Source organism: Filicampus tigris, chromosome 2 (genome assembly GCF_054856515.1).
Source record: "Filicampus tigris isolate MCC_2025a chromosome 2, RoL_Ftig_1.0, whole genome shotgun sequence".
Taxonomy (NCBI): domain Eukaryota; kingdom Metazoa; phylum Chordata; class Actinopteri; order Syngnathiformes; family Syngnathidae; genus Filicampus; species Filicampus tigris.
In genome coordinates, this window is record NC_141218.1 from 21,457,809 (window position 1) to 21,485,776 (window position 27,968).

The following is a 27,968-nucleotide window of genomic DNA, read 5'->3' on the forward strand; positions in this document are numbered from 1 at the left end:
CAAACCTCGACTTTTGTCTAAATGAAGCTCCTCAACAAATTTCAACATACAGTAATTCCTTGACACCAATGAGCCATAAGATGGTGGTAAAACTCTACTTTTGTCTAAATGAAGTTCCTGAACTGACTTCAACAAAGCTCTTGGCACCAAGACTCCAAAAGATTGCCGAAAAATGTTTTTGTCTAAATGAAGCAACTCAACTCACCTCAACGTAGTTCCCAGGCACAAAGACGGCACAAAGTCCCTGCCACTGTGTTGAGGAAGATATTTGTGTCTTATTGGGAGATGCAAGTCTGTGACTTCTTGTGCTTTAAAAAAAAAAAAAAATACTTTTAGAATTAAACATTGTATTGTATTTATGTTTTGTGCATTTGACACAACTATTTCACATTCTGAAGAATGGAAACAGTACTCTATAGAATTTTGCACTCAAACATAATACAGATTTTGCTCCTGTTGGCCAGAGCTAGCTTATTGGGAAGATGTCATTCAATCGATCATAATATATTTAATGTTGCATCGAAGATTTCATTTAAAGTGTTTTGTGTGTTTTGGCTGTAGACTGTTTTGTACTGCAGCTCTTTCACTGTATGGGAAGACTCTGCTACCTCAGAAATGCTGGACGTTTTCCGTTCAGGTAAAATGTGAATCAGTCTATTTATGAAAGAAATAGGGACGGACGGACGGACATGAGCGATAAGTGCACTAAATTACTTGACAATTATCATTTTAAACCACACTATGTTTTTAAAGAGCTACAAAAATCTAGAAAGTTAAACCAATTTAAAACATTTGGTGGCATATGTCAAAATAATGATGACCAAAACATGCAATGCATAAGAAAACTCTGGATATAACATAACTCTGGAACAATTTGTGCATTTAGTCAGTGTTGTTAGCAAAAAGGCTTAAAACAAATGTGACTCATTGTACATAAATCTGATGAATCCAGTGTATAATAAACCAAACTTTAAGAATGTGCTTACCTTGTGATTTTTAAAACAGAGTCCATTTTTCATACCTCTTCAGCAGCTATGTGATGTCAACAGCAGTCCAAATAATCACAATGGCACTGCTAAAAATGCCAAACAGGAAGCTTAGAAATACTTATCAAGTAAATTGAATTTTTGCATAGCCAAAGTATTTTGAACACAATAAGAACCTTTAATATGCTAATATACTTGTCAGTATGTGGGCAAATGTAGCCGATGTAAAAACCAAAAAAACAAATGGACACAATAGTCCTTTACAACACCACACAATGTGTTGCACTATAAAGCCTTTATTCTCTAGGGCACATATTATAAAAGAAGACAAAATGAATATTATTATATCTAAGAAGACACAGGAGTGAGGAGAAAGGATAGCTGAAGGCGAGTCAGCTTCATATAATGTGCATCTGAACGTCCTTGGCTGCATATCGTCGCTGTCATGTGAAAAACACATATCTACATTTTTTTTCATTTTCTTATTTTTACCTGAATCATGTTTCCGCGTGACCGAAATCGCATTAAAGTGAAAATTAAAAAAGTTTCCAAAATTGGAGATAGTTGTTTTTTACAGGACGGCGACGATATATTAGTACCTGCAGTCAACTTTAACTTGAAGAGATGTGTCACTTTGTGGTGAACATGCAGAATAATGACTATTTTGTCCGATGCTGGTCCATTTTTCTGTTGTTTTCACGCTTTACTGAAGGTGGTGCCATGCAAACGCCTTGAAACTGAGCTTTTTGATTCAGATTGAGTGAGAGACAGCTAGAGCCCTTCAAAGGAGAAGTGAGACACCTTACGCAACTTCCTTCCTTCCTTCTTGACTTACCCGTTTCCTGTGAAATTACGGATGATTTGAGAGTCTCTCTGCACCAATCTTACTATCGAAGGCAGGAATATGGGGCAGGCTGTCATTCTTCTTCTGCTGTTTGGTGGAACAGCATATGGTAATGTTTTCATCAGGAGTAAGTCATCACTAATAACGACGTTGAAGTTTAAGTGTTTGTTTTGCTTCTACTTGCAGCTTTCCTTCCTCCAGGTGAATCTAAATGTAACGGCACCCTAGAGAACGCTCATTGCTCCGTCACTCTTGGAGGGTCAGTCTACATCCAGTTGATGCCCGACGTGAGCGGCCATCAGCTGCGATGCAAGAAACTGTTTCCCAGCGGACCCATCGTTGTGTTTACGGTGAAAAAAGACAAGCCGGTGATACAGGAAGCCTTCAGGAACAGAACAGAGTTCTTCATGAACAATGGGACTTTAAAAATTTCCAGTGTTGAGAGGACTGACACTGGTCAATACATAGTGGAAGTCTTTGACCCGAATGGGCGCAATGTCAAAACGATTACGGTGGAACTGGATGTTCTGGGTAAGTATGAAGGGTTCAAATACGAAAGCAGACGTTTTCATTTTTGTGAACGGAGCAAAATGATTTTCTTTAAATTCCTGGTTTCGGTTTGAAGTGAATCATTTTCATGTTACATGAATTTGTATTTTACATTTACATTTGTTGTCTCTTATTTTCAGAAAACCGTTTTTCCATCCTGATTCCAGTTTGTTCTGCACTCGCTGCTTTACTGGTAATTGTGATTTTGTCTTGTTGCGTGTACAAGAAAACAAGGCAAAACAAGAGGTCAGGTACGACTCCCTCCCAGAAATATTGTACAAATGAATAATTGTGACAAAATAATTACATTTAAATTTTCTGTCTTTTGTCAAGGTTCAAATAAATCCAAGAAAAAAAAGATTGCAGTGGAATTCTGGAAAACAAATGATCATGTGCAAGACAATTTTTATCACGGACGAAATTAAACTAGCAAATATAATTCTTTGTGCAATAATGTATTATGAGTTGTATTATATAGCTTATTTTAATTATGTGTTTACTTATATTTTAGAGCACAATACTGTATATCAACAGCTCTTTACATATTTCAGGTAGTGTAACTATTGAGAATTAAGTTGTGTACAGTCTTTTTGTTGTGCTAAATATGTAATAGTTGGGATTGTAGAGCTATGGGATGAAAATTTTATCACCTGCTGTTTAATAGTTATTCTTCATTTGTTTAACCTATGACTTTATAAAGGAGAGCACTGAACTCATCAAACCAAAATACATCATATTGTATTATAATAATGTATTTTAAAAGACGCAATATGACAATGCTATATGATTTTATGATAATTTTATATAGTGTAGTGTATTTTATGTATAATGAATGTTGTGAATTTGAATTTGAAGTATGAATTTTGATGATCATGTTGAAACAAAATAAACATGTTTTGTCACTGTTTTTTTTATTGATTGCATATACAAAAAATTATTGGTTGCGGCAAAAAAAACATGGTGGACCCCTGCCATTTGCAGGGGATAGAGACCGGGCAGGCCAGTGAAGAGCGAAAAACCATGCATAATTGGCTACCACCCCCATCCCACACACACGAAAAGTTTTAAATCCCCAAAATATTGGAAAAATATCTGAGAATAGTAGAATCAATGGTTGCGTCACCTTGAGTGGGTGGGGGTACAGTGTATTTCATATCATCAGTCAAAGTTAATGGAGTGCCACAAGGCCAGCAATTTTAGCTGTTTCTAGTGTGGTGGAGATTTAGTCTAGTATGAATACCCACACGGGTTCTGGGATATGGCCAGATCACTGTGGGAGCTCTACCCATAAACTTGGTGGAGGTCTCCAGTTCTTGTCCTGTGGATTGAATCCATTTCAAACAGATATTTACTTGTCTCAGAAAAGTCAAAACTTCAGAGAAGATAAAAAAGATGCCTCCGTCCATCGATCATTTTATTTCATCCTGCAGGGCTGGGAGGTGGAACCTATCACAGCTGACTTTGGGCGAAGGATAAACTACACCCTGGAGTGTTTGCCAGTCAATTGCAAGCATGTCCAGTATAAAACAGATACTGTTGCTACTGACACTCACATTCACAATGGCACCGAGTGGGATGGATTTCTGCATGGAAGTCAGGAGAGGGAACCACTACACCATTACTGTCCCTTGTCTTTTTCCAGAGATCAGAGATTCCAAAAGCTCATTTTTAACTCTCTCTCTCTATCTATCTATCTATCTATCTATCTATCTATCTATCTATCTATCTATCTATCTATCTATCTATCTATCTATCTATCTATCTATCTATCTATCTATCTATCTATCTATCTATCTATCTATCTATCTATCTATCTATCTATCTATCTATGTGTTTTGTTAGCCCAATCCTCAATTATACATCATGTATCATTATTAGTCGTGGGTAAATTAATTTGTGTATGTTGATAATTTCATTTATGATTTACTGTCACGGGATTATTTATTTACTGGACATAATATCAGTTCCAATATCGATACAGTGTATTAACAAATATATCTTATCGAAACAAATATTGATTGAAGGTAGTGATGTCCCACCATAGAGTCGAAACCTTTAACATTATAGCCCACACTATACTGTATAGTTAAATATCCTCATTACAAGTTAACATTACCAGCTACAGTATGGCAGCAAATTTTGCATTTTCCTTTTAAAGTGTCGTAATCATTATTAAATAAATTAATCCCTGATTTAAAAAAAAAAAGTTAATTAAAAGTAACCTAAACGTGAGTAACTCATTACTCTACAAAGTCAGTAATATTGTACAAAAACTTTTTACTTTTACATGCAAGTAACTGGTAAGAAGTAATACATTACATTTTGGAAATAACTTGCCCAACACTGTTTAAAACAACCAGAACAGTCCAATTTCTCTGAGAATTGAATGACCGGGATGAATGAGAATATTTACAGGCACCAAGTGGCAGTATTATTCTGCAAAACCTTTCTGCTCCGTGTCTGTCAGTTAATGTTAGTGTTTAACTTCTCTTTGTACTTTCACTTCCTGTTACTGGAAAAACTGTAAAACATATTGCATAAGTCAACCAGCGTTACAGAATGGATTGTATTCAACTCTGGAGATTCTTCTGTATGTTAAACTGTTATTGCCAACGGAGTTGGTTGTTAATATTCTTTCTTTTTCTCTTATAGGTTTTGTGTTTGTGAACTGCAGTTCAAATGGGATTCTTACATCGCAGTGGAGGCCTGTCAATTACACCATGTGTCATGCACCAATCTATACCCTCACCTTCTCTCACAGTAGGGACACTGACAACATAACCTCAAGCTAACTCTGCAACAGTAGTATTTAGTTTTGCATGGGGGTGCTTATACAAGAGCATTTTTGCTGAAAACCTTTATTTGGCGCCTACAAACCTAAAAAAACTGGGTTAGAGTTTGGGGTTAGGGTTAGTGCTGACTTTGAGTGTGAATCCATTTTGGGTTGTTTTTTATGTGAATTTACCTGTACGTCTTCTCCATAACAACACCTGAAACAAGGACAGAAAACTTTCAAAATGTTTGTTTTTTGCCAAAACAGGTTTAGTGCTGATAATCCGGAACAGCGTATTGGCAGTGATTATTCTCTTAATGATTGGAGAGGTGATCATCTACACTCTGAAAAAAAAAGGAGTACAAGACACATGGAGGTAAAATGCTGTTTATAGATTAAACTCGCTGGTTTGCTTCTGGAGGATTAATGGCAGTCCATTGTTCCATCCATTTTCTTTATCAATTGTTCTCATTGGGGTAGTGAGCGAACTGGAGGCAATTCCAGCTGACTTTGGGTGAGAGGCAGGGCACACTATAGACTGGTTGCCACCCAGTCACCGGGCACATATAAACAAACAACAAGTGACACATTCACATCTATGGACAATTTAGAGTTGTCACTTAATATGCATGCTTTTGGACTGTGGAGGAAGCTGAAGTAAAACCAATTCGTATCAAGAACCTATCGACTGTGAGATGTGTGTATATATATATGTATATGTATATATATATATATATATATACGTGTATATATATGTTTGGAGAAAGTGGAACAGCTGCAGAATCATGAAAATGGCCATATCTACAAGCTAGCATATCAAATTGATTAGCAGTTCTTCTCATCTGATGATATTGACGATATCTACAAGCTAGCATATCAAATTATTGATCAGTTCTTCTCATCTGATGATATATATATATATAGATATGTCATGTCATCTTCCAAACCGCTTATCCTATACAGGGTCACGGGGAGTTGCTGGAGCCTATCCCAGCCGTCAATGGGCGAAGGCAGACTACACCCCGAACTGGTCGCCAGCCAGTCGCAGGGCACGCATAGACACTGTCACTGAGCGGGAATCGATCCCACGCTGCCCGCACACAACTCAGGCGTGTGTACCACTACACTATCAGCGGACATTATATATAGATATGTATATATATATTCATCATTCATCATAGGCGTCTTTTGAGTCTGGCCCCTCACCTTGAACCTGTTTGCCATGGGTGACCCTGCCAGGGGCATAAAGCCGCAGAAAACTTAGCTTCTAGGATCATTGGGACACATAAACCCCATTAGGTGACAACTCATGTGTCTTACAGGAACCAAGGTAGGTGGAATAAAGACAAGCAAAACGGCAAGCATAACAATACTCCAGCACTTTCCTTCCCCTGGAGCCGCACCTAAGTTCATGCCAAGGCTGATTACTAACAGGTTCATTGCAGGCAGGTGCGGCAAGGGGACTTCGCCCATCAATAAACCATGGCAGGCTGTGGGCAGAGAAGAAAAATCACCAGGCCACAGAACAGAACACGACATATACATATATTCGAAATCCCCTTGTGCCGTTACTTCCCTCACAGACTAGTACAGAGTATGAGACATTAAAGTATAATGTATTGCGCTGTTCTACTTTTTGTTCTGTTGTGTTATTTGGCTATTGTTCTGCCTTTTCTTCTCTATGTTTTTTCTCTATCTCCCTGTGCTTGTCCCATCACAAATCTTGTTCTGTCTGTTTGACTTTATTCCCCCAAGATAATACAAACAAACAAACAAACAAACAAACAAACAAAACAGAGAATGTAACATGTCATTAAAAGCGGATACAATTACCTTCTGCCAACAAGTGGAAGAGCATTTGATTGTCCCACCTTTCACTATGCTGGCATAGATAGATGACCCGATATGCATTATTTGTAGAAAATGAAATATTTTAGGGGAATTAAGTGAAATTAGATTATTTCCAACAGCACACCTCATGATCTCTCATGGAACAGAAACGGCGGCACACTGGTTGTGAGTCACTGTCTTGGCTATGTGCTGTATATGTTCATATGCAGAAAACTGTGGAGTTTTCTTTGACTGCTTTGCTTGTATGCATGAAGTATTAACATATTGGTGTGTCACTGTCTCCGCAGATGAGGAAGACCAGGAAAAAAATTATGTCAATGCACCACGGGAAGTACTGGTAGATGCAAGAGACAAATGAGAAAGTTTGGTCAAGTTCAATTTTCAGCGCGTAGAAGATGAAGAACAAGAACTTATTTTTTCACAAACCAAGCCATACAAACACCCACCTGTCTCTCTATGAAAATAAAAATACAATCATACATAATGTTATTAAAAAAAACAAAACCCACAGAGGTACATGATGTATGGATACAACAGTGTATAAAGACAACTGGCGGGCCACACTCTAAAAGGCCCCATATATATATATGTATATATATATATATATGTATATATATATATATATATACGGTAGTATGAGGCAGTATTGTATTGTATTGTATTGGGCCTACATATTAGGGTTACCCTACATTATTAGGCCTACATAACCACAGTAGGCCTAATATTTTCTTTTGTGGATTTGGAATGATAAGCAGGACATAGTACCTCAATAATATTAAAATGAGTGAATTCATTTTGTGAAAAAAAAATGACAAAAGGAGTTCTTGCACTTAATGTTGATTTCTTGTTCAGCGGTTTTGTGCCGTCTTTGAATGGTTATTTCAATGCAAGAGTGTCCTGTACTGGAAGAAAAAAAATTCTAGTATGTGGTAATTTTCTCTGCTTCAAAGCCTTTGTTGTTTGGTTAGGATAGTGGATATTTTATACATCCATTGAAAAATGTATTATATTTTATACATCCATTGAAAAATGTATTATCAAAAATAACATATTTTGCATTTCTATTGAAAATAGCATTTTTATCATGAATCTGGTTTGGAAGTGCATGGTCCAATGTGGCCCCCCAGTCGCACTAATGAAAAATTGTGACCCACAACAGCATTTAAAGTGCCCATTACTGGTATAGAGTATCATCAAGATTTCCTTTGATAACACTGCCTTACTGGTCTTCTGTATTTTGCACTTGGTCTCTTGGGGGTAACGTAGAAGTTGTTTTAACTTTATGCTACAAATGGTTTACGGTGTATGCGAGAGTGAATTTTGTCTCATGTACTGCAATCTGTATACCTAAATATACTGCAAATGAAAAGAACACAATTTCTCTTTGTATTTATTTACAGTACTGTTCACAATTGTATACCATTTGTTTGTACACTGTTTTTACCAGAGGAGGGAGCCAAAGTATAATAGTGAGCGTGAGAGCAGCACGGTGGAATAGTAATTATTTCTGACCACTGAGCAAGTAATCCAAATGAGGAACACAAAAGTGAGAAACTGAAACAGTCTAGTCTTCGACAGTTCAAATATGCAATGCATTGCCTTAAATAACTTGGCCAATGGATTATGTTGTTAAACTGATTTCCAACCAGTTCAGCGTCCAGGCAAGTAACAAATCTTCAATACAATACTATAATTACAATTTCATTTATTCAGCGCATTTGATAACAGCTACAGCTGTAACAAAGCACTTTACAGTACAATAACAAAATAGCAATAATAATAATATTAATAATAACAAGTGCCTGTGATGGGCGGCACGGTGGCCGACTGGTTAGCACGTCCGCCTCACAGTTCAGAGGTCGTGGGTTCGATCCCGGCTCCGGCCTCCCTGTGTGGAGTTTGCATGTTCTCCCCGTGCCTGCGTGGGTTTTCTCCGGGCACTCCGGTTTCCTCCCACATTCCAAAAACATGCATGGTAAGTTGATTGGATACTCTAAATTGCCCCTAGGTGTGATTGTGAGTGCGGATGTTTGTCTCTGTGTGCCCTGCGATTGGCTGGCAACCAGTTCAGGGTGTCCCCCGCCTACTGCCCAAAGACAGCTGGGATAGGCTCCAGCACGCCCGCGACCCTTGTGAGGAGAAGCGGTACAGATAATGGATGGATGGAAGTGCCTGTGATAAATCAAAACAACTTACATCTTTGAATCGTATACTCGTACATCAAGAATCGAAATGAATCATCTACGGTGGAGGGATGCAGACGCCGAGTTGTAATCATTTTAATTGCAGGTATTATTTAAAAATCAACTTTGCTTGTACGGTATGAAAGCCTAAAACAGTAAACGTGTAAATGTGCAGTTATTTTCATTGATTAAGCCATTTGAGGTTCAGTTAACTTAATTTTTGAGGAGAAGTACATTGCTCTTTTGACCTTTATGACGTTGTTCTGGAATCTCCACATATTGAATATGTACGCAGCTGGCCCTCATGTTTCATCCCTTCATATGTCCTCTTTGACCGATTGTCAACCTAGATCACCTTTGAGTAAGCTTGATCCAGAGCTTGTCCTTGTTAACATTCTTCAAGTTAACATGTTCTTCAGGAAAGCCATTTTTTAAATTTCATGGACTACTTTTTGTGGATCTTTTGCGATGGAACGTCAGTCAAACGTTATACAGTGTCAAAGCCTTGTATTTATTTATTTATTTTACATAAACTTGACAAGTGAATCCACAGGTAGGTCTATTGCATGTAAGTAGAAGTATTCAAATCCCCTTGACAAGTTTGTTGTGGTGACATATTTCTCTTTTATCATGATGACTTTGAGGATGGTCCTGGGGATCATAAAAGTTTTTTTTTTTTTTTTTAACCAAACCTGACTTTTGCTTATCAACAACTTTCCCCTGAATAATTTGGATAATTTCTTGTGCTTCATGGCTATGTTCGGCTAACGGTGCCTCTTGCTTTGGTGTTGCGAACTCTGAGACCCTTCAGAAAAGGTGTGTGTTACTGAAAAATCATGTAACACTTAGATTGCACATGGGTGGACTTTATTTCACTTATTTGACATTTGAATGTAATTGGTTGCGTCAGAGCTTTGAAGGGGCTTCATAACAAAGGGAGTGAATACGTATGCATGTCCATGCTCAGTTTTGTAGTTTTTAATATATGTATTTCTCCTTTTATGCCAAAACTTAGACTAGATTGTACAGATCCATCAAATAAAGTTCAGATCAAAAAATTATATTAAATTTGAGGTCGTAACAAAATAGCTAAATAACAATCAGTGGCGGAGCTAAACTTTTATCCTTGGAGGGGCATGGGGGGGCCAAGGCTATCTCAGGGGGTCCGCAAAACAAAACATTTCTTTTTACAAACCACAAAAAATCTTCAGAAAAAGATTTAATTATATGTTCTCCGTGAAGAACATGAGAAATCTGGGAAGGAAAATTTCTAGAAAAATTGGGAAATACCCAAAAGTCAATGATCTTATGTCCAACAGAGCTGGGCAGTCCATCCCTGGGCCGGACCGGTCGGACCCTCCGGCCCGGCCGGATGCCCATTTTTGGGGCGGGGGTTGGGGGCTGACAAATTTTAAAAAAGGGCTGGGTGATAATTTTCATGAATAAGGGTGGAGGAAAAAAGTAAAAAAAGAAGTACAGCTTCCCTTTCTTCTCTGCAATCAGTATAGATAGTAGAAATACAAAAACTGCTCAACATTCTTTCTCACATCCTTTTAGAGACAGCTGAGTGGGTCGTCAAAGATATGAGAGCGACAGCTAGACTCGTGCTTTGGCTCTTCACAGTTTCTCAAGGTCAGGCATTTCACTCTTACAGGAAATATTTGCAGCAATAATGAATTCATGTGTCGAACTTTAAGCTTGTTCGGTCCATTCCCATTGGTCTTCTAAAATCGCCAATCTTTTTGGAGTAGTGGCAGGTAATTACAGTTGAAGAAACTGTCAACTTTAAGCTTAGATTCATTTAACTGAACGTCAAATATATGGTGGTGCACTAATTCATATGTTATGTAATATTTACTTAATGCTCAGTTGCACATTGCAGTCTCTGCAAAATGTTGTGTATGAGGGTTATAGCCACACACTTTGTTCTGGTCCGTATGATTAGCTGTAAGAGCTTGTTTCCAAAAGACTATGACTCAATTTACATTAATTTGACAACAACAACAACAACAAAAAACATTTTTCCAGACTTGCTAATTCTATGACCGTTAATATTACCTGTTAAAACATTTGATTCAAAAATGTAATAAGGTCAACACAGTGCATAATAGAGCATTCTTAAAATTTGGATTCTATTTTGTTTTGTTTTGTTTTGTTTTAATTTCATTGTTTCATTGTTCTTTTCCAGGTGCGGGCAAGACCTGTGATGGCAGAAGAGAAGGAGCTCAGTGTTACGGACCACTTGCTGGAGAAATAGTACTCCAATTGATGGACCGAACCCCATTTAAATATGACTGGGTGAAAGGACCATTGCCTTTAGTCAGAGGGAAAGGGAACACTTTTCATCTTTCGCGACCTACAAAATATAGCTTCACCCCAAACGATGGGATGCTAAAGATAGGAAACCTGATGAGAAATGATAGTGGAAAGTATACTCTTCAAATCTATAACAATAGAGGAGCTGAAATTGAGACTCGGACACTGCAGTTGTTCATTGAAGGTGAATATCTAACAAATATTTGAAATAAAATATTTGCTTTTTAATTTCTTTCGAATCAAGTGTACAAATGCTGGTACAGTCAATAAAAAAAAGATGAAAATTAAAAAAAAAAACCTGCTGCTTTCAGTCACAGTGTGGTAGTAGTTGGCACGTCTGCCGCACGATCAAGAGGTCTTGGTTTCAGTATTTGACTAAAGCTCTCCATCTTGCTGCAGCTAGTGGAAACTATAGTCTTAAAATCTTTAACAATAGGGGAGTTAAAATTGAGAATCGGACACTGCAGGGTTCATTGAAGGTGAATATCTAACAAATATTTGATCTTTTAATTTATTTTGTAGTAAATGTATGCAGTACAAAAAATAAAAAAATCAAGATGAATGATTTTTAAACATTAAGTGGAGTAGTGGTGAGCTCGTCTGCTTCAAAGTCAAGCGGCCTTGCTTTCAAATCTCTGCTATGGTTGTCCTGTGTGGCTTTTGCATGTTCTTCTAGTGCTTGTGTGGGCTTCCCCCACAATCCACAACCCTAAAACATGGAAGGTTAATTGATGACTCTAAAACATACATAGCGCGTGAATGTGAGCGTAAATGAATGCTTGTCGCTCTGTGGCTGGCGATTAGCTGACAACCTGTCAAGGGTGTACCCTGCTTCTTGGCCAAAGTGTGTTGAGGTAGGCTTCAGCTCACCTGCTCACCCGAATGAGGTTCAGCGCAGCAAAAAAATAAAAAATAAATGGACGGATGATTTTTTTGGTGCCGCCTTAGGTGAATTCAGTCGTTTTGGGTTGAAGTGTTAGTCAGCATTTTGATTTGTCAACATCTGCCCACTATTTCTGGCAAAAATCACTCAGTGTGAATGGTTGTCCCTGTGTCTAATACGCCGACTGTGAATGGCGGGCCACGTGTCCAAGTCAGCTCCATAAATCATATTCTTGTCTACAATTAATAACACTTCAAATTAATAATTTGCTAATTCCAACAGGTCCTGTTTGAGCATTGATTTGATTGGTGTTTGAATGGGCAACATTGAGTGACTTTATGATGACAATTACAGTTATGGTTGCATGCTCAGTGCATTGAATCGACCACAATTGGACTGTTGAAATCGTCGAAGATATTTCGCCCCTCACCCGAATAGGCTCCATTAGTTCATGCAGCAAAGCAAGTTAGTATGGCACACGCTCAGAATGGAATACAGTATTAAAGAGTTTCCACCCAACGACTCTTCTTCGAGAACGAGAACCCTCCCTCTTAATGACTGTCATTCGGCATTCCAAAAAGAATGGATACCATTCAACTTGGAGCATAGTCCAATTTTCACCACACAAATTCAGACTAGTGCTGTCCTAGCTAGCCCTGCTGCATAAACTAATATTCTGCTCAGAGGAGAATCGAGATGTCTTCAAAGGTAACCAGAACAATCCAGTTGATTCAATGCCCTGGGAATGAAATGACCTGGATGAATGAGAATATTCACCGCTTTACTCCAGCATTCACAGTTAAGTTTGCATGTCTCTTTCAGCTCCTGTCACCTCCGTCCATGTGGCCTCGAAGTGTCTGCCCCAAGGAGAGCAGCCGGTTTCTTGCTCCTCCAAGGGAGGGGACAAGCTTCAATACAGGTGGAGCCTAAACAACAAACCACTACAAGACTCTGATCTCCTCTCAGGAGACGTTCAAGCAAACAAAATCACCCTGAAAAAATACATCTCAGGAGAGATAGTCTGCTCTGTTGGAAACAATGTCAATGAAGTACAAAAGGAAGTTAGACTATCTTGTGGTGAGAAGGAACACACTCATCTGACAACTATGGTGATGCAGCACTTTGTCGGTTATTGATGTTTTGTTTTTTTGCAGCGCTCATTAACTGCACCTCAAATGGGATTCTCATATATCAGTGGTTGCCTGAAACACACAAAGCCCTGTGTGACAAACCCACTTTTGGATCCAAGAGCCCTCAAAGTAAGAGTTAGAAGTCAATAGGCGTTACAGAATGGATTGTGATCAACTTCAGCTTCTAGTGCAAGGATGGGCAACTTAAATGCTGCAGGGGGCCACGATTTCTCGTCAGTGCTACTGGGGGCCACATGCACTTCCGTTGTATGACAAAAATGATCATTTAAATATCGATAAAATATTTGCATATGTCCAAAATATGTCCTCTCTCTCCCTCTTAATATATTTGATTTTTGAAAAGACATTTTTCAACGCGTGTATAAAAGATTCACTATCCTAACCCAACAACAATGTGTTTGAAGCACACAAAATAACCACATACTGTATTTTTTTTTTTCCGAGTGCAAAGGCTTCTCTGGCAGAAAAAATACCATTCGAGGACCATACAAAACTGCTGAACAAGAAATCAATAAGAGCAAGGAGTCATTTGGTGCATTTTTTCAGAAAAATCATCCATCCATCCTTCCATTATCGATACCGCTTATCCTCACAAGGGTCGCGGGGCGTGCTGCAGCCTATCCCAGCTGTCTTTGGGCAGTAGGCGGGGGACACCCTGAATTGGTTGCCAGCCAATCGCAGGGCACACGGAGATAAACATCCGCACTCACAATCACACCTAGGGGCAATTTAGAGTATCCGATCAACTTACCATGCATGTTTTTGGACTGTGGGAGGAAACCGGAGTACCCGGAGAAAACCCACGCAGGCACGGGGAGAACATGCAAACTCCATCGTGCGGCCCGTGAGCCGCCAGTTGCCCATCACTGATCGATTGTATGTTAAACTGGTAACGACAACTCAGCTGGTTGATAACATTGTGAATCGCAGTTCAAGTGGGATTCAAATATCACCGCGGATGCCCACCATCTCAATGTACAAGTTTTCAAGGTTAAAAATGGTGCGCAACAAACTAGTTTGTGCAAGAAGGATCATTCTCTTACTGTCATGGATACTGTTTTCATTTGACTATTTTATATGTGGTCTAGGTTTTCATACACATATTTAACATAATCATGATTTTCCTATTGTGTTTAGCGTAGGTTATAGATAGACTATAGCGCATTACGATTTACATATAAATTAGTGGGACGACCATAGGAATGGAACTCTGTTGTAAACCGAGGACCCACCAACAAAGATGGTTTCATACAGTAAGACAGTGTCTCCTCACCTTCATTAAAGGCGGAGGCAACCTAAACATTTTTTTTTCAAGAATATGTTCTATGCAGGCCCACTAGTTGAAACAAGGCCTTCGCATTAATATTCAGAATATATATTAATATGGTGGAATATGAGTTGAGCAGCAAAATCCACCCATTTTTTGCCATCTCTGGGGGCGGCCATCTTGTCACTTCTGTCGACTAAAAATGCTCACGGCTCAGGTAATGACCAATCGCGGCTCACCTGTTTTCTGGAGGCGTCAAACCACATGGCACACCACTTAACAAAAAGGTTACAAAGAGTTTTAATGCTGCAAGAATTGTCTCATCTCAATTTACTCATACCGAGTGTGAAAACAAAATCGTATTAACTAAACACAAAGCGGGTATATCCACAGGAAGCCATGAACTTTTCTGCTGTACACACACAGGTTTAGACGGAAGAGGTTTAGGCTACCCTCTGCCAGCTAATGGAAGAAAATGTTGGTTGGGAATCACGGTAGCAGGACGAGGCATTCGTGAAGCTTTCCTTTATAAATGACCGTATGGCTGAATATGATTGTATAACAGTTTTGCTGATGCTGGCCGTGAATCCATTTTAGGTTGTCATTATATGAACTTACTGCATGTCTTCGCCATTACAACACTCGTACACAGGACAGACAACCTTCAAAATGTTTGTGTTTTTCCAAAACAGGTTTCATGCTGATGATCCGCAACAACTTTTTGCCAGTGATCATTTTCTTCATTATCGGAGTGATGATCTTTTACACTCTGACAAAAAAGGAGAACAAGACTCTTGGAGGTAACATGTTGTTTGTAGATTAAACCTGCTGGTTTGCTTTTGGGAAATTAACGCCAGCCCATTGTTCCATTCATTTTCACTTGTTCACTTTAAGTCCCAGCTGACTTAGGGGTGAGAGGTGAGCTACAACCTGGGATGGTCGCCAGCCACTCACGGGCCACGTATAGACAAAGAATTGACACTCACATTCACACCTACAGACAATAGTCATCACTCAACCTAAGATTCGTAGATGTGACAAACACCGTGCTGCTAACGGTAGCTCAAAAGAAATGGAAGAGCATTTGATTGTTCTGCCTGTAACTACGATAGGAGATCCGATTTTTGGACTAATTAAGTGAAATTAGATCGTTTCGTACCGCCCACTTCATGATCTCTCAAGGAATAGCAATGTGCAGTAGCACACTGCTTGTGAGTCACTGTCCTAGACTATGTACTGTATATGTTCATATGCAGCAAATTGTGGAGTTTACGGTGGCTGTCTTTGTGGATGTGTGGAGGAGTAACATATTTGTGTGCTATTTGTGTGCTGCTGTCTCCGCAGTTGAGGAAGACCAGGAATTAACATATATCAATGCACCAAGGGAAGTCGATGCAAGAGAGAGAAAAGAATGAGTATAGCCAAGTTCCATTTTCAGAGCCTAGAAAATGAAGAACAAGAGCATGTTTTTTCATCAACCGAGCCTTGCAGACATTACACTGGTGTGAAAGAGTGCTTGACCCCTTTCTGACAGTATTTGTTTTTCCACGAATTGTCACACTTAAACGTTTCCCATCATCAAACAAATTTAAATATTAGTCAAATGAATTGCCCGAATATGTGCATATTTCTATTTTTCTGAATGCGGACCTTGGAGGAAAATGTTTGGCAACCCCTGTCCTTAAGTCACATAGTGCAATGTAACTCAAATAAATTTGACAGTTAAAATATGGCACACATGCAACTAGTAGTAACACAAACAAACTTCATGAATTAAATGTATTGCGCCACCCAATACATTCTATGAACTGAGTGGCTTTACCGTTATTACTAGGGAAGCGCGTGTACTGATACCATGCAGCGGTATTGGGCCGATATCAGCCTTATTTTCAGAGCTGCGCATATTGCCTATGTGATGGATCGGTCCGCCTATCGGTCTATGATGTTTTGTAGGCGATAAACGGGAAACTTTCCAAAATATTTTCTATGCAGGCCCACTAGTTGAAACAAGGCATTCTGATTAATATTGCATTTGTGATGTATGAGTTAAGCAGCAAAATGCACCTGCATTTAGCCAGCTCAGGATGACGCCATTTTGTCCCTCCTGTCGACTGAAAATGACATCAGAGTTGCTCAGGGCTCAGAAAACGAGCAATCATGGCTCAGCTTCAGAAAACAGGTGAGCTGTGATTGGTCATTAATCAGAATGCCTTGTTTCAATTAGTGGGCCTGCATAGAAAATATTTTGGAAAAAAATGTTTGGGTTGACTTCATCTTTAAAATACTAATCAGACGAAGCAGTTGGAAGCCCATTTTTTTCAGTCTATGTAATCGGCTCACCTGTATGCTGAAGCTGAGCTGTGATTGGTTGTTACCTGAGCCCTGAATAACTGTGATGCGATTTTCAGTCAACAAAAGTGACAAAATGGCCGCCCCCTGAGATGGCTAAAGACAGGTGGATTTTGCTGCTTAATTCATATTCCACAAACGCAATATTAATCAGAATGCCGTGTTTAGACTAGCGAAGCCGCATGGGACATATTATCGCAAAGATTCTTTTGGGGGTTGACGTAACGTTAACATTTGTTTGATGATCTTAAACATTAGGTGGGTGAACTATGAAAACTGTATCTGTGCATGAAAAGAAAACCCAATCACATCGTTTTATTAAAAAACTGGCTGGCAAGCTGACAGCTGGGGTAGGCTCCAGCATGCCAGCGACCCCCGTGAGGATAAGCAGTTCAGATGGATAGATGATTTCCAACCAATTCAGCAGCAAGTAACACATCTGAAGGTGTGTTGTAAATCATTTTAGCTGGTGCAGGTATTATTTAAAAATCCACTGTGGTTGCATGAAAGCCTGAAGGCAATCTCATGTGTTGGTGTGGTTATTTTCATTGATTCAGCCATTCAACATTCAGTTAACTGTTCATTTTCGAGCAGAAGCACATCATTCTTTGACCTTGATGGCTTTGTTCTTGAATCTCTACATTTTGAATCTGTATGCAGCTGGCCCTCGTTTCTTTCATCTCTTCATCTGTGCTCTTTGACCGAGTGTCAACGTACATTTGAGTGAGCGTGATCAATATCATGTCCTTGTTACAATTCATGTTAGCATGTTCTTCAAGTAAACCATTTTTAAAATCTCGTGGTGTGTTTTTTGTGGAGCTTTTGAGATGGAACTTAAGAAGTTATTCAGAGCGTCAAACCTTTGGATGGACCTTTGACTGAACCTGCAAACGTACACCTACAACCTACAACCATATAGCTGTGTACAGCTAACCGTGCCTCTTGTTTTGTTGTGTTGAAAACTCTGAGGCCTTTCAGAAAAGGTGTGTATTACTGGAAAATCCAGAGCTGGGCACCGAGCACCCGTCTGCATATTTAATCGACCCACGTGGTCCCAGCCGGTCTGAGTCAGCCAAACGGCGTCGAGAATGGACCTGTATCACGTCACACGCTGGTGCCGCATTCCTGACACACCACAGAGTAACGAAAAAATAAAAAACAAAAAGTGTTGTGTACCTTTCCGCCCCACAGATGCAATGACATGTGCCCCATTGTTTTTATTACACTGATCACACTGATCACCACGCCGTGTGTGTGTGTGTCAGTTGTTTTTGTTCGATATTTTTTCTTTGTTTTGGCCCGTGTCTGCTCGTGCGGCGCTTGCGTGTGACGTGAAGATTACGTTCTCGACGGCGATTGGCTGTTATCGACGATGGATGGACCGGGACTACATGGTTGATTGAATATGCAGGACGGAACGTAGTGGCGGCTAGGCGATGCCCGGCTCTGGAAAAATCATGTAACATTTAGATTGTACATGGGTGGACTTGATTTGACTAATTATGCGACTTTTGGAGGTAATTGGTTGTTTTTTAGTATATGGATTTCTCATTTCATGTCAAAACCTAGGCTAGTTATTTGAGATGCATTAAATCAAATTCAGATTTTAAAAAAAATCATTTGGATTAGGTCCTAACAAAATAGGTAAAGAAGAAGAAGAAGAAAGCCAAGTAGGTGACCACTTTTGCAAGGCACTGTATTCGCAGTTGTGTGCAATGCTCATCCACATAGTGCAAGAAATAATATACAAAGATTTAAAAGATATAAAAAGAAAACAAAGAGCAACAACACAATTAGAAGCATAACAATACAAAATAAACAAATATAAGTGGGTTGTATATGGCAAACAATGCAACTCACATTGGAGGAGCTCCTTAAAGCTTACCTGACATTGTTTTCTCCTTTTGAACTGGAGGGATTCCGATATGAAGACCTTCAGTCGTAATGTGGATAAAACAAGAAGTAGAACTTCCCTTTCCTCTCTGCAATCCGTTTAAAAAGAACAAATACAAAAACTGCTCAACACTCGATCTCACATCCCTTTAGAGGCAGCTGAGTGGATCGTCAAAGATATGAGAGCGACAGCTGGACTCGTGGTATGGCTTCTCACAGTTTCTCAAGGTCAGGCATTTCACTCTTACAGGAAATATTTGCGGCAACCATAAATTCATGTGTTTATCTTGAAGCTTGTTCGGTCCATTCCAATTTGTCTTCTAAAATTGCCAATCTTTTCAGAGCAGTGGCACTTAAGTTGAAGAAAATGTCTTTAAACGTACTGGAGATAAATAACTCAGCGATTCATTTTAACTGAATGTAAACTATGTGGCAACGAAATGATTAATTTGTTATGAAATATTTACTTAATGTTCAGCTGGACATATACGCAATGCAATGTTTGACAGTTACAGCCAGCTTAATGCTTTGTTCTGGTTGGAATGAGTATTTGTAAGATCAATTTTCCAAACCCTATACATCAATTTACAATATTTTGACAACAATAAGAACATTACTTAACCAGACTTGCAAATTCTACAAACATTGATGTTATCCTGTTAAAACATTTATTTCAGCAAGTTATCCAGAAAACATTAATTGAACATACACAATGAATTATAGAGCATTTTAAAATTTGGCTTTATGGAAAAGAGCTCTTCATTTGATGAATTCTTTATTTATTCTTTTCTAGGTGCGGGCAAGACCTGTGATGGCAGAAGAGAAGGAGCTCAGTGTTACGGACCACTTGCTGGAGAAATAGTACTCCAATTGATGGACCGAACCCCATTTAAATATGACTGGGTGAAAGGACCATTGGAATTAGTCAGAGGGAAAGGGAACACTTTTCATCTTTCGCGACCTACAAAATATAGCTTCACCCCAAACGATGGGATGGTAAAGATAGGAAACCTGATGAGAAATGATAGTGGAAAGTATACTCTTCAAATCTATAACAATAGAGGAGCTGAAATTGAGACTCGGACACTGCAGTTGTTCATTGAAGGTGAATATCTAACAAATATTTGAAATAAAATATTTGCTTTTTAATTTCTTTCGAATCAAGTGTACAAATGCTGGTACAGTCAATAAAAAAAAGATGAAAATTAAAAAAAAAAAAACTGCTGCTTTCAGTCACAGTGTGGTAGTAGTTGGCACGTCTGCCGCACAATCAAGAGGTCTTGGTTTCAGTATTTGACTAAAGCTCTCCATCTTGCTGCTACAACTCGGTACTAATTGAAGACTCTAAACTATCCATAGGGTGTGTATGTGAGCGTGAATAAATGTTTCTTGCTTTGTGCTTTGCGTTTGGCTAGCGACCAGTCAAAGGTGTACCCCATATCTTGCCCCAAGCGAGCTGGGATAGGTTTCCGTTTCAGCTTACAAGCACTATACTGTATATAGAAACTGGATGGATGGATGGATGGTGCGCACTGCGCCTAAATTCAGTGAGTTCAGTCATTTTGGATAGGAGAGTATCAGTAGCCGATAGCACATATTGATTTGGCAATATTGGATCTCCATTCTTGGTAAAAATGCTCCAAATGTGTCAGAGTGTGAGTGCAGCACTTGTGCCTACAGCCCTCTTCAGGTCAACGTGCAAATACAGGGTCAGGCAAAATGATCTGACACATTTGTACGTTGAATAACCTACAAACGTGTCGGATCATTTTGTCCGGACTCTGCCTGCGCCCTTCCAAAACTTGAACTTTGTTTGTTTGGTTGATGAGAACGTTTGCTTGCTTGGACTGTTTGCAATTCTCTTGAACATGACTTAATACACCCATCACAATTGAAAATTAAATCAATATTTTGATATTTTTAACCACATTTTGACCAGAGTACGGTTAATCCCTGGTCACCATGATATGATTCAGAAAAAGAAAAAAAACTAATCAAATGTGAGTTTTCCTAAAATAACGTCCCAAATGGGACAAAATCCACCACGTTTTTAAAGATCTGCTTTTCTTCTTCCCATTCCGCTCTTACATTCCATTATTAGTAACACAAATGTTACATATATTAAACGTTACAGCAGCATACACAGACTAAAGTGGAACAATAAAACAATAACCAACCCTATAAAAACAAGACACCAATACATGGACAGATTCTCAGGAAATGCTAAAACCATTTTCTGTACAGTATGTTTTTCCGAATTTAGCCAGACATGGATTTTTTTATTGTAGGGTGATATGTAGGTCTTGCCACTAACCCAATTAAAAAGTGCCTCTCTCAAATTCTCACAAGACATGATTAAGATGGTACATTAAGGCTCATAGTGAAAGGTTATTTTTAGCAAGTGAGATTGATTTCCACCCCAAATTTGCCAAATTACGTGCACGACTTTTTTCAATATGCATATAAGTACACAAAATGTGTTTCTTTTGCAGATAACAAGTACAAAAAAAGCTCTCGGATGGTCAGTTCACATAACTCCAAACTGTGTCTGGTTTTGGTCTATACCGGTAATATGTCAGTTCAGTTGAGACTGAGATGACAATTGGACCCAATTTGTTTTGCTTCATGCACTTTACTTTGTGCCTACTCCAATCACATGCATATTCCAATAATCTCACTTCTCATTTTAGTCTCTTTAAATTGTACTTCGAAGTCACTGAGAGCATAGTGGTTCACTCGCCTGTCTTCAGTACAGGCAGCGCGGGTTCAGCTCCCACCGCTATGATTGACCAGTGCAGGGTCTAGTCAGCCTTTTGCCCAAAGTCAGCTGGGATAGACTCCAGCTCGCCCTGACGCTCAACAGCCTAAGCGATCTAAAGAACGAATGGATCGATGGATATACATTATGAAAACAATGTACAGTAAACCAGCCCTCATATGCTCGTCTGTCGCTGCTTTATGCCAATATTAACTCATTCTACTCCATGACATATTTACAGTATATGTCATTTCACAGAGCATCTGAAAAAGTCTGGCACCGAATAACTTAACCACTGTTTGTGTGTTTCTCTCAGCTCCTGTAATGTCTGTCCATCTGGAATCGAAGTGTCTGTCCAAAGGAGAGCACCAGGTGTCTTGCTCCTCCAAAGGAGGGGACAATCTTCAATACAGCTGGAGCCTAAACAACAAACCACTACAAGACTCTGATCTCGTCTCAGGAGAGGTTCAAGCAAGCAACATCACCCTGACAGAAAAAATCTCAGGAGAGCTACTCTGCTCTGTTAAAAATAACATCAATGAAATGTCAAAACAAGCTAGTCTATCTTGTGGTGAGAAAGAAAGAATTAATCTGAGAACTATGGTGACACTAAATACAGTTCTGTGATTGATGTTTTTCATTTGTTTGTTTGTTTGTTTGTAGTGTTCATTAACTGCACCTCAAATGGGACTCTGATATCTACGTGGTTGCCTGAAAAGCAAAGAAACCTGTGTGACAAACCCATTTATGGATCCAAGACCGATCAAAGTAAGAAATATGTGCCTATAATGGGGGGCATTTTGTCTGCACTGTTCATCCTCTTAATGATCGGATTGGCGGTTGTCTACAAGCAAAAGAAAAAGCAAGGCAGCATCGAAGGTATTTTGGCAATTTGTGGTTTGAACACAGTTTTCTTTCTAAAGTCTTAATTAATTCTCCTTTTTTGTTGTCTTTGATAAAGACGAAGAGGACTTGACGTACGCAGATGTCAGGATCTTTAATCAGCCGAGGAGGTCAATAAAAGTAAGAGAAGAAGTGGAGGTGGAGTATGGCCAAGTCAAGTTGTCAGAGCGACCTCGTCGAACTGTTGCAATGAATAATGACGCAAGTATTTATGCCCATGTCCGCAGAGATAGATGATTTCTCTTGTTGTTGTTGTTGTTTTACAAAAGCTCAAAAGTACATTGCTGAGTTGTTTGCTACAACACCGAAAAGCCTATAAAAAATATTTAATAGGACTTGTTAATGAACCCCTCATCACTAATGCAAGCATTTAATCAAGTTCAGAGGACTGTAACATGTTGTGATATTCTTCAAATAAATGCATTATTCCGTTAAAGGTGAATATGAATTTCGACAATGGGTATCTTCTGGATGGAAATTACTCCAAATATGTCAAAAGACCAAAATGTTGCCTGAAAAATAGTTTTCCATGGGTAAGAAGCTCCTCGCTGACAAGGCCGTGGGGTGGGATAAGATCGGCCTGGAGTTCCTAAAGTTTTTGGACGTCTGGATGACGGGGCTGTCTTGGTTGACACGCCTCTGCAACAACGGACAAAGTGCCTGGATCCCTGGATTGGCAGACCGGGGTGGTGGTCCCCCTTTTGAAGAAAGGGAAATGGAGGTTATGGTCCAACTACAGGGAGATCACACTCCTCAGCCTCCCTGGCAAGGTCAATTCTGGGTTCTGGAGAGTAGGCTCCGTCGGGAAGCGTAATCTCAAATTCGGCGGGATCACTGCAGTTTTCGTCCGAGTCCTGAAACAGTGGACCGGATTTACAACTAGCAGTGACCTGGAGGGCAGCCAGTTCGCTCAACCGGTCTACATGTGCTTCAAGGACGTGGAGAAGGTGTTCAACCATGTCCCTTGGGAGTCCTGTGGGCAATGGGGTACCGAACACTGTGATATGAACTCTCCAGTCCCTGTCCGACCAATGTCAGAGTTTGGCCATCATGGCCGTCAGTAAATTGGATTTGTTGCCAGTGAAGTTTCGACTTCGGCAAGGCTGTTCTTTGTCAAAGATTCAGTTAACAACTTTTATGGCCATCATTTCTAAGTGCAAAAAAGGAGTTGAGGGGGTCCGTTTTGGTGGCCTCAGTATCACATCTCTGCTTTTTATAGATCGAGGGTGGGCAACTCCGGTCCTCGAGGGCCAGTAGCCTGGATGTTTCTCTTCTCAACACACCTGATTCAAATGATCAGGACCGTTATCCAGCTTCTGCTTATAAGAAGATCAGTCTGATCAGGCAAAGGCCAAAAGGACTGCTGCTGTTGCCAGGGCTTGTGCTTGTGAATGCTTGTTCACCTCTGTCATTGCACTCAAGCAAGCAAAGAATCAAATGTTTTCACTTTCACTTTTCTAATTTAATGGGAGGACTTTAACATTGAATGTATTTACTAAATTGACATGTGTGAGATGTTTGGGGACCTTAATAAAGCAAAGAAATAATGCCCTTGCATGTGCTTAGTGTTGATATTTATCTTTATTTTGGTCAACTTACAGTTGTTCATCTTTTTTCAAGATAACAAAATATCTTGGGTGTTCGAACAGTCACAGTCAACGGGAATGTTGTTTCCATGATGCACATACTTCTGCTTTCCTTCTAGCTTTTCTTCTTGTTTTTCTCATAATCTGTGGTTTAGTTTTTAATTGCTTGCATTTAAAACTCTTGAAAGAGTCCTTATTGGAACACTATTAACGGAACAACTATCTTTACCAGCATGAGCTGGTAGGATGGTCTTCAGCAACAATGCCAAATCAACAAAGTCAAAATGATGGTAAACTGAGTTTTTTTTCCCCTCACATTAACTGGTTAACTGGTGCGGGCTGCATGGTGGAAATGGTGGTGAGCGTTTCTGCATCACAGTCCTGGGGTTTGTAGTTTGAACCCTGACTCATGCATGCATGTTTCCCTTTGCTAGTGTGGGGTTTTACTCCTAATTCATCCTATATTCAAAAAATGGTAAGACTCTAAATCTGGGGTGGGCAATTAATTTTGCCAAGGAGCCACATGCCGAGAGCCAAGCCAAAATGCTAACCTCAACTTTGTCTCTATGATTATTAATGTCTTCATGGAAAAGCATATTGTCTTGTTTCACTAAATTGCTTGTGTGTGGATATGTTTTGTAATGTTGTAATTAGGAAATAAAATTACAAACAGCTATTAAAATCACATCTTTACACTTAAGTTACAACATATATTTTGTGCACCAATCACCAACTCGTATTACCCATTCCTAGTCAGGACTCCTAAATATATAAATAAGTGGAAAGTGTAATATTATTCACAGTGATGTATAGCTAGTGATACATTGGCCATTGGGAATTTCGGGAAAATATGTTAATTTTACGGCTCAGCTTCAGAAAACAGGTGAGTCGTGATTGGTCGTTACCTGAGCCCTGAGTAGTTGTGATGTCATTTTCAGTCGACAGAAGTGACAAAATGGCCGCCCCCAGAGATGGCTAAAAACGAGTGGATTAACTTGTTCCACAAACGCAATACTGTATCTATCAGAATGCTTTGTTTCAACTAGTGAGCTTGCATAGAACATATTCTTGAAAAAATATGTTAGGGTTGTCTTCCGCTTTAAGTAATTTTGGTAAGCTACCTTCTTTTATCTGCTTTCCTTCTGAACGTTGTTAACTGTTCTGTTCTGTAAACGGCAACCCCTATTTTGCTGATCCACCCTCCCTCCTCCATCGGCGACCGTTCCATCATCGGCCCTCCGTCCTTATTCATAAAAGAATTGCTCTGTCCCTGTCCGTCCTTGTCCCTTTAAAGCACTTCCGTCCTTACATTTTACCAGTCCGTCCCCCCAGCCCAAAAAACTAACAAACAAACAAAAAAAAAAGTTCTGTACATTTCGCTTGACAGGTGCTTCATCTCGTACGGGACCGATAAGCACACAACACAGCCGTCTTTCTTAACCGGCTGGGAGTATCTTGTAAGTGGATTAAATTGTTTACAACTGTTTAAGTGTCAACCAAGACAGCATTTAGCTGCCAACACAACCGCCGTCGGTCACCAGACTGACTGCCGATGTGTCAACATTTTTTGATGGAGGACGAGTGCTCCTCTTCTCTTCTCTTGGCTTGAAGCAAAGTGAAGTCACTTCCTCCCGTCTACAAACACGGTGAACGCACATGAGACAAGCGGCGCGTCGTGATCTTTCACATTCGGTATTGGCGGATTACGCCGAGAATGGGTGTCTTTCGGTATTTAGTGACGATTACAGGTACGGACAGAAAACCCACTTCCGTCCTTGCCGTCATTGCACCTTCAACCGTTTTGTTGAACAATACAATAAATATCATACACATTGCTGACAGTATTTCGGCCATGAAAATAAATAGAGATACTTTTCAGACATTTTTTGACACATTAACCGCAAATATAATGCGGAACTTATATCTACCCACAACAGCCTTGTCTGACATTTTTCTGGGGTGTGTTTATTGGCGTTAGCTAGTAACCATTTGCTGCCTCATTTAAAGAGAGGCTACAATGCAATAAATATCATACATACTGTAGATCATAATTTGCCCTGAAAAAAAAGTGTGACTTTTTTTTTTACCTTGTTAGGACAATGGATAGCTTAATTCGCAAATGCTAAACCCTGAATAGAAAGAGATTCACTGTAAAAAAATTAGCATTATTGACAATGCCAATCGCTGATAGTGTAGTGGTACACACGCCTGAGTTGTGTGCGGGCAGCGTGGGATCGATTCCCGCTCAGTGACAGTGTCTATGTGTGCCCCGCGACTGGCTGGCGACCAGTTCGGGGTGTAGTCTGCCTTCGCCCATTGACGGCTGGGATAGGCTCCAGCAACTCCCCGCGACCCTATATAGGATAAGCTGTTTGGAAGATGACATGACATGACAATGCCAATATATCTTTATCTTTCATTCAAATTGACAAGTTCTGCCAAGCAACAACAACGGTGGGATGTGTGAAGTCTCCTTCTTCAAATACTTCATGTAAATTAAAAAAAAATTAAAGCTTTTGCAGCCTTCACTTTTAAGAAGAATGTGCTTGTCCTCCAAATATGCAGCTATAAAGAATAACAGGCAACAGGATCAAACATACTGTAGTTCACAGTAGTTCCGTATTAAGTCTTGCCGCAATTATTGCACAATGATTACATTTCTGAGAAAAATCAACTCACAGTGAACATTGTGGAAAAGCACTTCAACAGTAGGGAGATTCAGAAGGAAATTTATACGCATTTTACCAAGTCCTATCTGCCTTTGCCCATGGGCGTGGCCAAACCTTTGCTCTCTCTGGCATGATAGGCTTGACTTTTTTTTTTTTTTTTTGCTTTGGATCACCCTTTGCAACATGACCCATTTTTTATGTAAAGTGTTACACAATATGTTTGTGTGAATAATAAATATATACATGTATATATATATATATATATATATATGTATATATATATATATATATATATATATATATATATATATATATGTATATATATATATATATATATATATATATATATATATATATATATATATATATATCCATCAAGATGCTTCTGCAGCTGTAGTTAATGAAAAAAAAAATATATATACACACATATCTCTCTCTCTTTCTCTCTCTCTCTCTCTCCCTCTCTCGCTCTACAGTACTGTTCTTCTTTGACTTTGAATTGTTGACCATGATTAATTGGGTTTGGTCGTTTGGGGTCAAAGTTTGGCAATCCCGGTCAACAGTTTAGCTGATTCATAGCCCCATCAAACATTTTTATGGTCTGTGATCGTTGTAGTGTCCTCAAACACCTACCTGAGATTATTTTTAACTGAACGTTCTCCTTAAAACTCAGTTGAACTTTTGACTGACATAATCTACCAAGCAAATAATTGATAACACAACTCAAGTGTCATAAAGGAGCTCCAACAGTTCTGTGCTGTTTTATCTTCATCTTCTGCGTTGTGTTAAGTCCACCAAATTGTGCAGCCAGTTTTTTCCACCCCTCTTGCATTTCATTACAAATATCTTTAATTTTCGAAACTGTGCGCTGCTTGATCTGTAAAAAGCTAGACTGAATGGCATTTAAATCAATTGAACCGTTTATTGTGACACATTCATGTGATCAGATTCAACGATGCCAAAGATATAAAACTATAAACCCAAACTCGTGGCCCAAGACATTGTTC

The 27,968-nt window shown here is 39.3% G+C and overlaps 1 protein-coding gene across 3 annotated transcripts; it reads left to right on the forward strand.

Moving 5' to 3' along the window:
• The first annotated feature begins 1,826 nt into the window (after positions 1-1,826).
• On the forward strand, positions 1,827-24,261 carry LOC147151763 (hemicentin-1-like). Of its 3 annotated transcripts, none has more exons than XM_086024559.1 (10): positions 1,827-1,939; positions 2,017-2,361; positions 13,208-13,462; positions 13,540-13,644; positions 15,496-15,603; positions 19,199-19,273; positions 19,839-20,150; positions 22,120-22,374; positions 22,467-22,682; positions 22,765-24,261. In XM_086024559.1, the coding sequence occupies exons 1-10, from the start codon at positions 1,891-1,893 to the stop codon at positions 22,941-22,943; spliced, it is 1,899 nt and encodes a 632-aa protein (XP_085880685.1). In that variant the 5' UTR covers positions 1,827-1,890; the 3' UTR covers positions 22,944-24,261. The 3 variants fall into 3 exon arrangements, with proteins under 3 accessions (XP_085880685.1, XP_085880684.1, XP_085880683.1); XM_086024557.1 differs by lacking the exons at positions 1,827-1,939; positions 2,017-2,361 and adding exons at positions 10,699-10,818; positions 11,375-11,686; XM_086024558.1 differs by lacking the exons at positions 13,208-13,462; positions 13,540-13,644; positions 15,496-15,603; ... (3 more) ...; positions 22,467-22,682; positions 22,765-24,261 and adding exons at positions 2,520-2,630; positions 2,713-3,286.
• Positions 24,262-27,968: the final 3,707 nt, after the last annotated feature.

Bases quoted from the DNA above. Each gene is read 5' to 3' on its own strand.
- LOC147151763 (XM_086024559.1), top strand. From the start codon at position 1,891: ATGGGGCAGGCTGTCATTCTTCTTCTGCTGTTTGGTGGAACAGCATAT. The intron at 1,940-2,016 runs GTAATGTTTTCA...TTCTACTTGCAG, and splicing joins GTTTGGTGGAACAGCATATG to CTTTCCTTCCTCCAGGTGAA. The intron at 22,375-22,466 runs GTGAGAAAGAAA...GTTTGTTTGTAG, and splicing joins ACAAGCTAGTCTATCTTGTG to TGTTCATTAACTGCACCTCA.